The 18,208-nt window shown below is 35.4% G+C and overlaps 1 protein-coding gene across 24 annotated transcripts in view; it reads left to right on the top strand.

Annotated features, from left to right (window-relative positions):
* Positions 1-18,208, top strand: part of TTLL5 (tubulin tyrosine ligase like 5) — a 374,113-nt gene that overhangs the window by 146,109 nt on the left and 209,796 nt on the right. For all 24 annotated transcript variants that reach the window (XR_004231997.1, XR_004231998.1, XM_031952493.1 and 21 more), the window contains one exon: positions 17,895-18,041. Coding sequence is in view for 22 of the 24 variants with exons in the window: in XM_031952493.1 (XP_031808353.1) it covers positions 17,895-18,041 (147 nt within the window). In the remaining 2 variants the exon portion in view is untranslated. The remainder of the gene's footprint in view (positions 1-17,894; positions 18,042-18,208) is intronic.

Genomic DNA, 18,208 nt, shown 5'->3' with positions numbered 1-18,208 from the left:
TCATTTGCTCTGATTATAGAAATTTGCTATAAGAGGAAAAAGCAGGGACATGATTATAATAGCATCAAAACAGGTACTTTAGGCCTCAGCCTCTGAGCACATAAACACGAAAGGATAAAGCATCCTTAGATCTGATTGACAACTGATCATGCAGTTATAATTCCACCTTATAACCAGACTCAGAAATAATCAGGTGAGAAGCAAAGAAATGAAACTGGGAAACTGAGTCAGAAGGACTTAAGCAGAGACCAAGGTTGTCCTCCCAGCTCTTGCTCAATTAAAGCATCTGAGAAGGCATTCCTCTAAGTAATTTATGGCATTTTTCTGGAATGGTGAGTCACCTATTAAATGATCAGGCAATCAAATTCAAAAATCTAAGGATTATCAGTTACAGTCCCAAGAGATTTTATCTCTAATAACAAATTCTACTAATCACAGCTGAGGTTTAGATGCATTATTTTAAAAATTTACCAGGACTTATAGGGGATTTTGTTTAACATGTTTTATGTTTAAACTTAATCCTGTTACAAAGAATTAATCATTATAAAGGCTTATAAATTCTTAGTAAACTATAAACTTTAAACAGGATTATTTCTCAGGACTGATGACCTTGCTTTCCCTGATGGTTTTAAGAAACCTGGCAAGCTTACAAATTAAGGGAAGTTGACAGAGACTTTAGGGAAGAGGCTGAGCTTGCTGTTGCCCACCCTATTAGTGTTTTCATGGACTGTGATATTTGATACTTCCCCCCACTCTGTCAAGGGGGAAAAGGTGTTGCACACCTCATAATTGTGAACTGATAATGCTTTCACCTCATCCCTCTTATTCCACACAGTAATTACCAATTTGGGGTTTTAACATGATGACAATAACTCCAAATAACTTAGTTAACAATTTTAGAATTTTCCTAAGTAATAGTCACATAGTTTTAGCTGTAGTTTCTGTTGCCTTAAATGTTTCCCTTTTGTTTTAGGAAGAAAACAAGACAATTCTTAAAAATGAGATAAAACAGATTTTAAAATGGACTTAACTTTAGTTCATGAGATTTCCAAGATTTCTGATTAAATGTTGTAGACAAACTGAATTGTCATTTGGTTATTTTCCAATTTACTCAAATAATTTCTCTTTTGTGAGTCAGGAAAAGGGTTAAAGTACCAGTTTTTACTGACAGGGCCCTCAAAAGTCTGACTCTAGATAACTAGAGTTTTTAAAATAGTGACAAATTGCTTTTCTGTTTTCCTAAAGTTCCCAAACTCTTCTGTTAACACTATCAATGCAAATATATTACAATTTATATATCCCTTTAGTGGACTTTAATTAGAGCTCCTTTAAAATTGCTTTTCTCTCGTATCCCAGACAAATTTCCAAATTACTTTATATACATGTAGAAATCATTTATCTGTTGGTTGGTCACATTTAAAAAAACCCATAAAGTTATCAAATATGAAGCAATTATATCCAATAAAGAGTTAACATTCATATAGCTTGTTTTATACTGAGCACTTTTGCAATTATGTGATCTTTACAACAACTATTATTTCTCTTTTCAAACCAGAAAACTGGACAGAGATAAAACAATTTGCCATAAATTACATAGCTAAACAGAGAAATGGTAGTCTTACCAAATGCAGAGGCTGACTGGCTTTCTTACTTTACATTTCCATTCTGGGTGATGTCAGGAGTACCTACAGAATCCCAAGTAGTTCCTGGACAGAACCTGCTGAAAGCTCAGGTGACTGATGCCAGAATATCCCTTTAATGGTAGTTTTAGGTACCAGGACTCAGGGAATGCTAACCATTGACCCTTACCCCCACTATATCCCCATTTCCCCAAACAGGGTTAGGGAGTATTAGGGACTATTTGGGCAAGGTTGTGTGGGGTTCCCATGGCTGCTTCCCCTATTTCAACAGGTGATACAAAATTTGAGTTTTAATTTGATCTGAGATGAGAGGAATTAGCAAATAGAGGGACTTGGCTATATTGATCTCGTTAGCAATCCCCACAATTGAGATACACTCAGGACTCTGGGAGTGGAGTGGAGAGGAGAAGGTGTCTTAATAGCTTCTAGGGTGCTTTCCCAAAGGAGCAGAAGGGGACTCCAAACAAGGTAGCAGTCAAGGAAGAGCTAGCAAAAAGTTGCTATTTACCTAGTTTGTTTTTTCTTTTTCTTTTCTTTCAGAATGGGGTAAATTCCTGGAATTATCCCTAATGTTTCAGAAATTTTTCTTGCCATCTTAAAATGACTTAAGTGCCAAACTTCTTAATCATTGCTTTCAAAATTTTGAGAATCTGCTAAGATGTTATTCTAATTTTAATTAACTAACTTTTTATGTAGCCCTCAGCTTGGCCAGAGCTGAAGTTAAAAGGAAAAAGTTAGGCTTTTAAAGAAATTTTCCCAGCATTCTAACTACAGCATAGAGGTTTTTTCTTGCTGGTTGTATTTTAAATCTTTCCAGGTAACAAAATCTAGTTCATAGAACAAACATGACACAGACATTCAGTACAGAGACATAGACACAGACAAAATAAGATGAAAGAGGACTGTCCCATCTTTGCCAAAAGCCATAAAATTTTGCCAAAAGCTATCATATAGCACTTCATCTTCTCTGGCATCCTAGAGAAGCTGAAAAGGTGCAAAGGTTCCCTACTAACTTTGTTGAAAATTGCAAGAATTTCCTACTCTGGGTATTCCCAGAAAAGGAATACTTGCTGAGTGTGGAGTTCGTGATGACCCAGACAAGCTTTCTCCCAGTGGCTTGGGGTGTCCCAGCAATAGAACTGTAGGAAAGAAAAAAATGGGGGGCTTAACTTGACAAGGAGGAAAGTAAACCAGGGGAGGCCAAACTATCCCTGTACTGGGCCACCAAATGGAAAGGTTGGGAAGGGGGATCCCAAATATTTGGGGTCACAGGTGGTGTTGCAAGGTGTCTCAGAAGAATTTGCAGGCTTGAACCCCATTTCCACGTTAAGGGGCAAAGTTTATTGTAATTGTAATGTGATTGAAGTGATCTAAATTCCAAGAGAATTTTGCAAAGAAACAGAAGCTAGGAGAGACACTTATCTAGTTCTTCATGTTATGGATATGCAAATTTTATGGCCCAGAGATGGGACCAAGTAGTGATCTCAAGAATTTGGTTATCACAGATTATCACTGATAGTCAGCAATGAACTGAGGACTGGTCTATTCACTATTTTCTCAGAATTTTGATTTGTGGGACTTTCCTGAGGCCAGAAATCTTTAAAATTATATAAATATAATCTTAATACCTATACCAGGGAGAAACAAAACATAAATCAAAAACAGCAGACCAGCAATCCTAATGAATATCAACTCAAGACTACCCATAAAAATGCCAAAGTAAAAAGAAGCAGTATAGATTAGCTGATTTACAATTACTTTAACAAATATGTAGGAAGAGCACCAGACTGAGTAATAATTGGGCTATTGAATGAGAAACCATAATGCAGCAGTTTTCCCTTTCCAAGATCACATATTCAGTAATATGTCAAATTAAAAAAAAGTATTCTGACCTGCAGCTAGATGGCTGATTCAACTCATTAGTGAATAACCAGGGCAGAAACTGAAATTAGGAGTGGATCTATAACTCTGTCACTAAAAATTGTAGGAGCTCAGTAATCTCCTTGGTATAGGTATTAAGATTATACTTATTATCACACAAAAATTTTGGTAGAATCATTTCTTTTGCTGCTTTACAGTTTGTGTGATATTAAAAATATTTGTTCTTTGAACATTTTTTAAAAGTCACTTAAATTCTAATTCATCTGATCTCTCTTTTTCCTTTGGAAGTTCTTTTATAGCTTGTTCAATTTTATTTTTTTTTCTAAGACTGATAGTTAATTGCTCTCCTTCTTATTCTGTTGATAAAGTTTAAATAAATATACATATGTATGTATATATTCATATTATGTGTGCTTGTTATTGTCAGTTTTGTTGGCATATAATTGAACAACAAAGATTCTAATAACTTCTATTATTTTTTCTGAATTCTCTGGCTTAATTTTTCATTTGATTTTGGCAATTTTGGCAATTTGGTTTTCCTTTTAATCAAACTGCCTTATTGCTCACTGGTTTTGTTGTTTTACCCAAACTTTTTTTTTTTTAATTTCTCTGTATATGGGGCTTTGTTTTTTTTCTTTTTAAAATTTTGTTAATTTTAATTTTCAGAGTTTCTGTTTTAGTGTCCAGTTTATTGTTTGTTTTTTAGATGGAGGCCCAATTCATTGGTTTGTATTTTTTCTCTTTTGATGATTAGGTGTTCAGAGAGAGAATTTTATTTTTGCTAAGGAATGCTTTGTCTACATTTCAAAAGTTTTAGTATGTTATCTCATTTTTGTGATATGAAATGATATAAATTATGTTTCTTCTCTAATTTGAACTTTGATCCACCAATGCTTTAAGATTGGGTTATTTAGCTTCTACTTAATTTCAGTCCCTTGTTTGAAAATACTTTTTTGAATATGTTTTGGGATTGATTTTGGGGGGAAATTTGAACAATAAAGGACATGTTTACTATTTCTACTTTTCTGCATCTGTTTTGAGATTTTTCTGCCCTAATTGAGGATCAGTTTTTTAAAAGCCATGAGTTGCTGAGAAATCTGTATTGGCATTGCTGTTCTTAATCAGTAATATCTGGAGATCTGTAGTACCTTTTTTCTAAATTCTATTCAGGACTTTAGATTCTTTTTTTTTTCTCTTTTTCTTTCTTGCTTCCTTCTACTGTTTTAAGTATCAGAGGTATATTAAAGTTCCCAACTACTACAGTTTTACTCTCTTTATTTTCATGAAATTCAATTTATTGAATATTCAGTTACTAAGATTTTTAGTACATATGTATTATTGATATTAATGATTATCCATGGTGCCCTTAAGCATAATTATATTTCCCCCTTTGCTTCTTTCAATCAAATCTGTTTTTGTTGTGGCCTTGTCTGAGATTGTGTTTACTACCCTTGCTTCTTTGAATTAATTTGAAGCACACACAATTTTGCTACATGGTGTATTATATAGTCTTATATTTTAACTTTTATGTTAATCATTTAGAGTCTTTTAAGCAACATATTGTTGGATTTTGCTTTTTCAACTGTTGTACTGTTGTCCTCCATTTTATGGATTTTTTCATTCCACTCATATCCAATTGTTTAAACACAATTGGGCTATTCCTTCATCCTTCTTATTCTTCTCCCTCTTTTCTTATGCCCCTCCTCACTCTCTCAAAAGTCAAAGAGTCTAGTGAGAAACGAAGAAGGAAAGGAAAAGGAAGAGAATAAGTATTTATCTAGTGCCTACTATGTGCCAGGCACAGTACTAAGCTCATTATGAATACTATCTTAGTTGATCCCTTGTCATTAATAATTTTATAATCTCATTTAATATGGAGTGCACTCAATGCCAATGATCTATAATTGTCATCAACTTCCTATTCTTGCCTTTCTTACCTTCCTCTTGCCCTAATCTGTTATACATTCTTGCCCTTAAAAAGCCCTCTTCATGATCCATCCTCTGAGATTAGAGTTTGTTTTATTTATAAGTAATCTCTCTTACTTACAGAGAAGACTCTGTCTTCTATCTTATTTTCCGATTTTGCTTTCTTCCTCTTTCTAGGTGTTTCCTGTTGAATTTAATGCATTTCTCTCACAAATATGTCCTCTCTGTATATATGTCCATGTGTGTATGTGTTCAACCATACTTTTTTTGTTTCCCATCAAAGTGAAGTTCCTAGGTACCTGCTTCCCCAAGAGCTTCCTCAGTGTTTGTATAATTATACATGATACAATGTATGAATACAATATGTGAAATAGTATATTTTATCCCATTTCTTCTTCTTTCTTCCTTATTGTGTTCCTTTTCCTTTATTTTCTTCACTTAAAATCATCAAGTATAATAAAAGTACTTCCAGACCATTTGTCTTATTTGTGTCCTCTCCAATGCTTAAGAACATTAGTGTTTTCAAGAACACGTAAGGATTCTGGGTGGCATTGGGTCTGGAGTCAGGAATACCAGAGTTAAAATTTAGTCTCAGATATTTACTAGATGTATGACTCTAAGGTATATCCATTAACTAATGGCTGTATTAGTTTCTCCAACTGTAAAATAGCAATAATAGCATCTACTAAATTACTGTTTGGTTATTGTGAAGTTAATATTTATAAAAATACTGAACATACTGCCTGACACATAGGGAGCACTTTATAAATGTTTATTCCCTTCCCCTTCAAGAGAATAAAAGTTTTTCTCTTCTTATACAGAATATAAACACTTCAGTGTGTAGTCCATTTATCTTTTTTTTTTTCCCTCAACTCCAATGTTTGTATTTTAAAATATCAATGTGATGCAGTTTAGATTTAGGGAACCAAAATGAAATTAGGGTTTCTGGTGGTCAGGGAGTTAAAAAAGGTCTAGTGGCAAATTCGGGATTCAGGGAACCAAATGGAGAGGTTTGGCTCGCCTGCAACCGCTTGGGATTCGGCACAAGGGTAGGGAATTTTGGGGAGTCCCTTCTGGTGGCGCAGAGGTTCTCTGTAAAGGAATTTACAGACTCGAAAACCTAGACTGATAAATGAGGTTTATTATAGGAATTGGAAGTAAGGTTAGAAATCCTAACAGAGAAGCATAGGGAAATAGGTGAGGATAAGGAAAGGATAACACTGGAAAAGAATATTATTCCAGCGGGGAGATCTATGAAAAATGGAGTTTTGCATGGAGAATGCAGTTCTTAGTGGACAGAAGGTCCTGGCAGAAAAGGAAGCTGCCAAGGTCCTTCTGCAAAGACCTTAGTTGATGGAAGCTCATTATATTGGTTGTCTTGGTGGGGGTTGGGAAACCCGAGCAGATTAGAACCAGTGGGGGCTGGGAGAGCCCAAGTTGGCTCAGATGGGAGGGAGAGGGGGGGTTGAGGGGAGCTGGGACAAGCCCGAATCTCCTATTGGAATTCAAAGGGATGCTTTTGACCAGGATTTGTGAATCAAAGGCCCTGGCTTCCTGAAGAGATGCCTCAGCCTGGAGGGGCTGGGAATTTAAAAGGAATCACAGATCAATCTAAAAGGAATCACATATCAATAAGAAATACAGTTTCTTAAAGGGACCACAACCCGCTTCAAATAGATTGTACTCAATTTTGTTAGGTAGGTTATTCTTCAATATAACCCTTTATCTTTTACCTTCTGGAAAAATGTATCACAAGCTCATATCCTCTATATAGTGATAAGTTTCCAAATCTTGTTTGATCCTAACAGGGATTCCTTTGTACTTGAATTCTTTCTTTCTGGCTTCCTGCTGTGATATTTTGTTCTGTTTGACCTGGAACCTCTGAATTTTGGCTGTAGTATTCTTGGGAATTTTTCATTTTGTGATTTCCTTGAGGAGGTGTCAGAGATTCAGCTCTAATGCTAGCATTTTCTAAGTTCAGGTTTACTGTTGGGTTGAAACAAGACAGTGAAACATTTGACAAAATGAGGTTTACCTTAAACTAATTCAGGAAGGATGTTCATCAAGGATGCAGTGACATATAGCTTCTCTTTAAACAACTATAGTCTTAGACAGATATGAACTCAGCTCTTTCTGACTCTATGCCTAATATTCTATCTAGTGTGCTTACCCTAGATACCTCATTTATTTTCTTTCTTTTCTTCTTTCTCTCTTCCAGGGACAAAAGGGGGAGGATAAAAGATCCTTGTAACAAACATTTAATGATTAAACTAAATAAATTCCTGTTTTGTTTCACATGTCCAAAATATATATGTCATATCCTGCATATTGCAAGTACATGTCTCATGGCACAGTTTATCACCTCTTTGTTAAGAAGGAAGTAATATCCTTCATTATCAGTACTCTGAAATCATGATTGGTCATTGAACTGATGAAAGTTCTTAATATTTTCAGAATTCCTCTTTTTAAAAAATGTTTTCATTATATAAATTCTTTTCCTTATTCTGCTTACTGTAATGTGTGTCAATTCATATAAATTTTCCTAACTTTTTCTGAAATTGTCCCTTTTGTCATATCTTATAACCCAGTCATTTCTTGCTGGCCTTCATCATGCCAACATCAACATGTACATGCCCTTTTCCCATCCTGTCTTCAAAATAAGTCAATCCTGACTTGCCCTTGGTCCACATATTGCCCTACACTCCAGGGCCTGGCTTTTCTCGTGGGATCCTTTCCCTAATGCCTACAGCCTTCTGGCTCTTTCTTTATATGGACCTAATCAGAAAAAATATACATACTATTTTTCCCTGGATTTCTTGATTATTAGTCTGGTATTCTTTTTTTATTTATGGGGAGGAGCTGTGATAGACCTGAGCTGGTCTCTTATCTACTCAGCCATATTGAGGAGAAAGCTCTGTACCTTTTCTTTGCTTCATTCTCTTCATTAATTTTCTTATCATCCTGTCTATTCTGTAGTTTTGTTCTCATATTCATGATCTAATTCTTTGTTTATTCCTTTTATAAAGTTCTCTTTAAGTTCATCATGGAATTAAATTTTACAAAATGCCCATTTTGAACTCTATTCTAAACAATTTCTATGTTATTGTTTTTTAAATCTTGACTTATTTTCCCATTTTTTTTCCTTAGTTGTGCCTCATCCCTTGAAGCATCAATTCCAGAAGGAAATAATTTGGGTAAAAACTGTGCCTTTTAGTAGAAATTATTCTTTTGTCCCAAACTATGCCATTCATTTCTATCCATTGCTCTTGCTATAATTGTTTTTCTTCCCATTATCTGTACCATGTCTTCTCTTGGTTCTTGTCTCACTCAATCCAAGTCTTTTGGGTTTCATTGGCTATTAATCCTTCTTATGAAACAGAGTTTTTTCCATGGTGGAAAAAATGGTCTCTCATAAAGTGTGTCCAGTGTACTAGCTCTTCTGAGAACAAGATCTGTAATGTTCTCTTTGGTTCGGTTTTTTTGGGGTCTCTGGGGATAGCTTTCCTTTCAGTTCAGTAATCACCACAAGAGTAGCCAAGTGTCCAAATCCTTTATTGTCTCCTTGCCTGGGGTCGGGGCCAGCTTTCTTGAGGTCCTTCTGAATGTGTCTTGATTTCTATGGGGGAGGCAGGAGGACCACCACCATGGTCTCTGTCTTCCCTAGTTCTGTTTATGGCTGAGTTTGTCCGAGCTTATATGCTCTCTTATCATAGATGTGAATCTTGTAGAATTATATTAAGTATATTAAGTACGTGTACTGAACTAGAGAACTTATTAAGCACCATGCTAAACAACCATTGTCTTTATCAATTCCACTAAATTAACAACTTGTAAGAATCCTTGTTTCAAATTCAGAGTTCTGGCCCATAACAAAGATACATCATGAAATTCTCTCCTCTTTCAAATATATTTATTTCAAATTTCAAATATATATATTTCACCCATGGAGAATTTTTCATTGGTATCCCTCCCTTTCATTTCTTCAATTTAATTTCTCTCTTCTGCCACCTCCACTATTCTCTTGAAGCCTTTCTTTTTGTTGAGTAATTAGAGAAGTCATCATCTTTCACTCTTTTCCCATGGGACTTGATAAGGACACATAAAATACATGAAATTTCTCCTTAGATGTACTAGCTATGTGACCCTGAGAAGCTTACTTTTATAACCTCAGTTTCCTCATCTGTAAAATGGAGATAACACCTACCTCATATAATTGTTGAAAGGATTAAATGAGATTATATATAAAGTGCTTTTCAGATCTTAAAATACCATATAAATGTTACCTCTATTATTTATTCTATCCTTAAACCTCCCATGCCCTCTATCCTTTCACCTTCCGTCTTCCCATTTATTTTCTCTTTAATTCTGCAGTTTGATTCTGGAAGAATGAAAGTTCATTCTATGCCAGCACAGCCCTGACATACAAAATAGGAGGTAATTGTTGAGTTGTTTTAATTGTTTCTAACCCTTCATGATCCCATTTGTGATTTTTTTGTCAAAGTTATTGGAGAGGTTTGCCCTTTCCTTCTCTAGTTAATTTGACAAATGAGGCAAACAGGGTTCAGTGACATAGCTAGTTCACACAACTAGTAAGTATCTGAAGCCAGATTTGAATTCAGGAAGATGAATCTTCCTGATTCCAGGCCCAGCACTCTGTCCACTGTGCTATCTAGTTGCCCAGGTTAAAAGGGTTTTTAAAAATTTAAATTATTCTATATTCTCCTCAGCACTTTAGTGATCTGAAGCAATCCCAATAGACTTTGGACAGAAAATGCTGTCTGCGTGCAGAAAAAGATCTAAGGAGACTGAATATAAATCAACACATTCTATGTTCGCTTCTTTTTTCTGTTGGGTTTTTTTTAATCTCTCCCATGCTTTTCCCCTTTTGTTCTTGATTTTTCTTTCTCAATATGATTCATAAAGCAATGTGTATTCAAAATAAATAAACTTATTATACTTTATATTATTAAACTTATTATAAGTCTTGGAAGCAAAAAAAATTAAATAAAAAAGTAAATTATTGAGGAAAAGACAAGATGGCAAAGTCAAGATGGTGGAGTAAAAGCAGGAACTCGCCCAGCCTCTCTCCCAAGCTGCTCTAAATTACTTTAAATAATGACTACAAATAGATTTTAGAGCATCAGAACATCCAAAAAGATAGAGTAGAACATATTCCAGCCAAAAAGAACTTAGAAGGTCAGCAGGAAAGGTCTGTAATGCCAGAATAGAAGTGCAGAATGCAATCCCAGTGTAGACCATGTCAGTGCAGTCCCAGATCCAGATCAGTCCCAGCCCAATCTCTGAATCAGTGGTAGTACTGTTGGCTTCCAGATCTCTCAGCTCAGAGATACCAAAGAGGACTTGGAAGGTCAGCAGAAAAGGCTGGGGAACTTGGGTAGAAGCCCAGGACATAATCCCAGCAGCCCTAGCCCCAGTCCTGCCCTGGCCCCCGCTTTAGCTTCAGCCTCGGCCTGGACCCTAGTGTCAGCAAGGCAGAACTTCTGAATCAGCCGTAGTGCTAAAGGCTTTTGGACCTTTCCCCTTTCCCACCTCCCCCTCCAAACACCAGAGAGAACTGGGAAGGTCAGTGGAGAGGATCTGTGGCAATGGTATGGGAGTCTGGTGTGCAATCCCCAGTGCAGGCTGAGCCAGCACAGGCCTGCCATGAGCAAAGCAGGACTCTGTTGCTTTAGAAGACTAGATTTATAGCTCTAGTGAGCTGGGGACATTCCTTAACAGCTCCAGGGCAGAAAAAAGTGCTTGTGGTCAGGTTCCTAGAAGGATCTCTGAAAAAAGCTGCACAAAACCCCTAAAGCTTGGGACAGTGCATCCTCCACCCTAAAAACAGAGCCCTGCTTTAACAAAGAGTTAAAATTAAGTCAAGTAATAGGCTGGGAAAATGAACAGACAACAGAAAAAGTTTCTGACATTACGGTGACAAGGAAGGTCAAAACATACATTCAGAAGGTGACAATAAAATCAAAGCTCCTGCATCCAAAGCCTCCAAGAAAAATAAGAATTGGGTTCAGGCCAAGGAAGAGCTCAAAAGGGATTTTCAAAATCAAATAAAAGAAATAGAGGAAAAGAATTGAGATGGTGCAAAAGGAAATACAAAAAGCTAATGAGGAGAAGAATGCCTTAAAAAGTAAAATTGACCAATTGGGAAAGGAGCTATGAAAGTTCACTGAGGAAAATAATTCCTTATAAATTAAAATTGACTAAATGGAAGTGTGTGGGACAGTATTGACCACAAAAACAGTCAGAGACACTCAGAGTAAGAAAAAGCAAAAAGAGGTTTATTAAGATTTTCACGAGAAAGGGCATTTCCCATCTGACAAGGTGTTTGTCTGCAAAAGAAATATGTGCAAAGTAAAAACTGCAAAACACAAAATTAAATATCCTGAATGCAGAAGCCCCTACCCCTACCTGGGCCTTTTCTCCCATTGTTTGGGGGAGTCCAGGTTTACATTCTAATTGTAGAAATATAACAAAAGAAACAAAAGAGTACAAGTCAATAATAATAAATTTGCTTCCCTGGAGAACTGCTGTACAAGCAGATATCCTCACATAAGAAAATTCAAAGCAACATCACCTTTAAAAGAAATACTTAAATGCTAATTAAGAAGTGGTGGGAAGTAGGTGGGGACAAATACCTGACACTTTTAGCTATAGCTCTATTTGTTACCATAAAGTGTCAAGTCACAATTAAGGCTATAGTTGTAGGCTATATACCTATGACTGTCTTCATTCAGTTAATTCTACACAGAAGCTAATGACTTTATGAGAAATCAAGATAAAATAAAGCAAAACCTCCCCCAAAAATGAAAAAATAGGGGGGAAAAAAGTGAAATACCTCATTGGAAAAACAACTGACCTGGAAAATAGATCCAGGAGAGATAATTTTGAAATTATTGGTTTACCTGAAAGTCATGATCAAAAAGCAAGAAAAACAACAAAAATGGAACATCATTTTTTTCAAGAAATTATCAAGGAAAACTGTCCTGATATTCTAGAACCAGAGGGTAAAACGGAAATTGAAAGAATCCACTGATCACCTCCTGAAAGAGATCCCAAAATGAGAATTCCCAGGAATATCATAAACAAATTTTGGAACTCCCAGATAAAGGAGAAAATATTGCCAGCATCCAGAAAGAAACAATTCAAGTATAGTGGAGCCACAGTCAGGATAACACAAGATTTAACCAGCTTTTATATTAAGGAACCAGAAGCTTGGAATATGATATTCTGGAGAGCAGTGGAGCTAGAATCAGAACCAAGAATCACATACCTAGCAAAACTGAATATAATCCTTCAGAGAAAAAAAAATAGTAATTCAATAATACAGAGAATTTTCAAGCTTTCGTGCTGAAAGGACCAGAACTGAATGGAAAATTTGATTTCAAATACAGAACTCAAGAGAAGCATAAGGAGGTAATCAGGAAAGTGATATTATAAGGGACTTGATAAGGTTTATCTGTTTACATTTCCACATGGGAACTCATTAGAACTTTCTCATTATTATGGCAAGCAGAAGTATATATAGACAAAAGATACAAGAATGAGTTGAATATGAAGGGGTAATAACTTTTAAAAAAAAATTTTAAATGATGAAATTAAAGGATTCCAGTACATTCTGGGAAAGAAAGAAGTAGAATGGTGCAAATTACGTGTCATTAAAAAAAAAAGAGAAACAAGAAAAAGCTTTTACAGTGAAAGGGAAGAGAAGGGGGAGGAGAGAGTGAGTGAACCTTACTGTCATCAGAATTGGCTCAAAGAGGAAGTAACATTTATACTTAATAGGGGTATAGAAAAATCTATCTTACCCTCCAGGATTTTAGGAGAGGAATGGGATGGAAAGGATGGGAAGATAATAAAAGAGAGAGCATAATGGGGGAGGGAGTAGTCAGTACCAAAATACTTTTGAGGAAGAACAGGGTAAAAGGAAAGAATAAATGGGGGGAAATAGAGTTAGCAAGAGTATTTATACAAAGAATTTCGAAGCAAATTCTGATAAGGCCTCATTTCTGAAACAGAGTCAAATTTATAGAAAAAATAAGATTCATGCCCCAATTGATAAATGATCAAAAGATATCTGTACGCGAAAGGCTATAAATTCATACATATCCTTTGACCTACCAACACTACTGTTAGGCATGAACGCCAAGACATTCGAAAAACAAAAGAAAATGATCTATATATACAAAAAATATTCATAGCAGCTTTTGTCAGGACAAAAAAAATTGGAAATTGAAGATGTTCATCAATTGGTGAATGACTCAATAAACTATGGTGTATGTTTATGATAGAATATCATTGTTTAATGATAAATGATGAGCAGGATGCTCTCAGGGAAAAAAAAAACCCTGGAAAATCCTCCATGAATCCTTGGGTTCAATAAAATATATTGTGTACAAAATAACAGCAATGTTCTGGGATAATCAGCTGTGAATGATTTTGCTATTCTAAATAAGTATACTTGATGTGGTTAGTGGCAGTGCGGAGAGTTGTGGGAACCCCTCTTGGGTCAGCACAGGTCCAACGTGAAAGAATAAACAAACCCGAAATATTAGACTGGCAAAAGGAAATTTATTGTTGGCACTACAAAAGCTAACTTTTGCTAGGAAGACTGACTTCCAAGTGACAAAGTCCTGGCAGAGAGATAAAGGTTCTAGCAGAGAAATCCTGGCAGAGATAACGAAAGGTTTATCACTGAGAAGAGAATGTCCCTTCACAGCAGGCAGGGATCCTGGTAGGCAGCTGTGCTAAGGAGAGAGGGGTCCCTTGGCATGGCATGATTCCTACTTCAGGCCTTCTGCAAATTATAAGTTTAAAATTACATGTTTTTTATAAGGAATCTGAGGAATGAGATTCCTTCAATGTTGTCACTGCCCTCAGGCCTAGATTTCCAGTTGAATGAGACCACTTACTGGGAGTGATCCTGAGCCAAATTTTAGCTCAACAGAGGGGGCAGTTAATCCTATCAAGATAACAGAATGAAACCACTTTATCTTGATTCCCTGAGGCAGGCCTCTCCAAAGTAGAGCTTCTTCCCCTCAGGGCAGTTTCAGGGTTTCCCCCCCCCCCCAACCCACCCATCCACAACTATTCTGAAGGATTTATGATGAAAAATCCTATCTGTACCCAGAGAAGGAACTTGATTGTGTCAATCTGAATACAGGTTGTGTAGCATTTTCTCTCACTCTCTCTTCCCTTAACCCTCCTTTCTCCCTCCCCCCCAACTCAGTTTTTATTTTAATTAGAGTGGGAAATGTATGTAAATAGAGTGGGAAATGTTTTTCCCCACCTTGACTTTTGTGGGAATGTTTTATATAACTTCACAAGCGGATACTTAATTGTGGATAGAGATAAGAGAAAAAACCAAGAACTCAAAAATTTTAAAAACAAATGTGTAATGGGCTGAAAACTCTGAGCAGATGTGCAGAGGTCAGAGCACTTAAGGCCAATTACCAATTGGACAATACTCTTATCAGTATGTGATTGGAGAAAGAATTGGCCCTGCCTACTATGCTGCAGGCTTGATCTGTAGTATAGGAGATTGGGTGGAGGATTTGGTGAGTGAAGTGAGAAAACCGGAGTCACTCCTGGCAGATTCCTGTTGTGATTGCTGATCTTGACTCAGGCTGATTCTAAAGTACCCAGGGTGCTAACTCAGTCATCACACAAGTGTAAAAAAAAAATTGCTTTGAATGTAACTGAGTAAAAATATTAAATAAATTTGAAAAAAAGAAAAAAGTAAACTTTTTATTTCTATTATTTTTAAAATGTCCATATATGCTATTGTCTATATCCTTTTTACTTCCAATTCTATTTTGTATTTTTATTCCTCTTTTTTTTTTTTTTTTTAATATTTTACCTACAGGTCAGCTTCTTTTCTTTTTTGTAATAATTTCTAAATATAAATATTTATTATTTTCATGATGATTCTACCAATGTTAACAACAGATTTCCTTGTGCCTCTTTTGTTTGGGATGTTTGTAAGTCAAATATTTATCTTATCTCTTTTTTTCCCTCTCATAAATGCCTAAAGTTAGTTCATCATGTGATTAACCATGGCAGCTTTTTATTTTATTCCTCTTCCCTTAAGTATGGATATATTTATATATACAGATATGCACATAGATATATATGGGCATATATGCATCCATACATATCTATGCATACACCTGTATACATAAACACACATGCATATACAGCTGCATAGACATGCATCTAAAGCAATATTAATATGGCTGGCATAATGTAGATTTCTTTCTTAATAGTAATTATGTTATATGCATATTCAGTTTTTTACCTTTTCCTAGACAGTTTTGCTTTTTAGACTCAAATCATACTCAGTTCTGCATGTTTTTATTTTGCACTACACAATTACTAATGTCAGTCTTAGACATATCGTTTACATTTCCACATATAAAACATAAACAGTTTGTCCTTACTAGTCTCTTGAAATTAGTCTTTGATAATGTCTCTTATGTTACATTTGCTATTGTTTAGATTTTTTTAGAGACAAAATCCGAAAATCTGAAAGTTTATTGAATGTCCCTTTTGGTGTTTCAATATTATACATAATTTTTCTTGATATATTTTTGGTTGCCCAGCCTAGTTCTTTTGATTATCAGTATATAATTTTCCAGGACCAGTGGTCTTTTATTGTAGCTTCTGGTAAAACCTGTACCATTCTAATTGTAATTGTAGCATATTTGAATTGTTTTGTTTTGGGTTTTTTTGTTTCTTATAAAATTTTTGGGATTTCAAAATTTAGCAATAATGTTCCTATACGTTTTTCTTTAGGATCTTTTTGAGGTGATAAATGGTGGATTTTTTTCTATTCCATTTTCCCTTCTTGTTCTATTACTTGAGGACAATTATCTTTGATTATTTTTTGATAATTATTTTGTCAAGGTTCTTTTTCTGGTCACAGGTTTCACTTGAAAAGTCCCAATTATTCTTGTTTTCTCTTCTTGATTTGATCTATGCATCTGTTGTTTTTCTTATGTTTCACATTCTCTTCTATTCTTGATATTTTGCTTTGTTATTTCTTGGTCTCTTATAGGTTGAGCAAGGTTGTTCCCTTGCCCAATTCTAATTTTCAGAGAATCATTTTTGTCTTTAAGACTATGGATCTCCTTTTCTAGTTGGTTAACTTTCCTTTCATAATCTTGTTTTTCTTGGATGGTTCTTAATTATTATTATTTTTTTTTATTTTTTTTTTTTTAGTTTTTCCTCAGTCTCTCTCATTTGATTTTTAAAGTGTATCTTTTTTGAGTTTTTCTATAAATTCTTTCTGGGCAGGTAGCTGTTTAATGTTTCTCTTTGGGATAGAGAAAGCTTTTTTACTTCATTGTCCTCCTCTGCAGATGAACCATGGTCTTTCCCCATTCCCAAGTAAATTTCTATGGTTGTATTCTGTCTCCTTTCTCTGTCCTTTTTAAAAAATGAGAATTCATTAGTGTGGTCACGTCTAGTCTGTAGTATGGTGGATGCTGCCTCTGGCGTCGCTTTAACTCTCTTCTGAGACCTAGAACTTCAAATCAAGTGCTCCATCCTCCTGCAGATACCTGCCCACAGCCAGTAACATCTCTGTTCCATTGCTTCTGCACTCACTGAGTGTGCTATTTCCTTCTTACTCAGTTTCTGCCGAGCTGGTCTGGTGGTGTTTATACTTCACACTAATTATACCCTGGTTCTAGGGTTGATATTCAGGTCTTTTTGGTTTGTCCCAGGAGGAACCCTTTTTCCCCCCAAGTCTTATTTGTTTTTTTACTGGTCCATGTTTGCCCTGAGGTGCAAAGGTGTTGTGGTTTGTTTTGTTTCTGGAGGACATCTAGAGAGATTGAAATTTTTTACTACTACCTCTTCCCAGAAACCTCCCTCTCTCTTTGCTTTTTTTTTTTTTTAGACATAATATTCCATAGTTTTTAGAGGGTACAAAATAGTAAAATAGTCTTGTTATTTGAATTTTCTTTCATTTATATTCAAAGGTGCTTTTCGTGATTTTATACAAAATTATTTGCCATTGTTATTACTCTATTATTTGTTGCATCACCAAGTACCTCAAATATTGTTGCATATTTTATTTATTTGTGTATCCAATAGAATATAAGGTTTTTGAAAGCAAGTACTTTTTTTTTTGACCTTGTATATTCAGCATTTTTATATAGTGCTTTGCAGATTATTAGACAATTAATAAATGTTTGATTTAAACTGAATAGGATTACTCTTAGGAGGCTGGAGGTTTCTTGCCAGTAAATGTTATGTTTTCATAACATCTTGCATATTGTAGGTACTCATTAAATATTTTTTTGAGTAAGTGAATGAAAACAAATAAAATAACCTTTCTACCATTTCCTTTTTCTCATCCATACATAGCTTATCTTTTGCATCCTGGTATTTTTGTGCTTTTTAATTCTATGTTTTTTGGTGGTATAGGAGCTGGTAGTTCGGTTCCTTAAGCGTGCATCAAGCAATCTCCAACATTCCCTGAGAATGGTGTTACCCAGCCGGAGATTGGCCCTTTTGGAAAGAAGAAGAATCTTAGCACATCAACTGGGTGACTTCATCATAGTCTACAACAAGGTAAGTGGATCTTCTAATGGATAAGGTCCATCCTGGTGCAATGAAAGAAACATTGGATTTGGCATCAGGATATGGATTCAAATCCCAGCTCTCTGCTATTTATTGTTTTTATGTTTACAGACAATTTTACTTCTTTTAGGTTGACCTAGTTCTGTTATTCAGTCAAT

The sequence above is a fragment of the Sarcophilus harrisii genome, chromosome 2, assembly GCF_902635505.1.
Source record: "Sarcophilus harrisii chromosome 2, mSarHar1.11, whole genome shotgun sequence".
NCBI classification, from domain to species: domain Eukaryota; kingdom Metazoa; phylum Chordata; class Mammalia; order Dasyuromorphia; family Dasyuridae; genus Sarcophilus; species Sarcophilus harrisii.
This window is presented reverse-complemented; position numbering and strand designations above follow the sequence as displayed.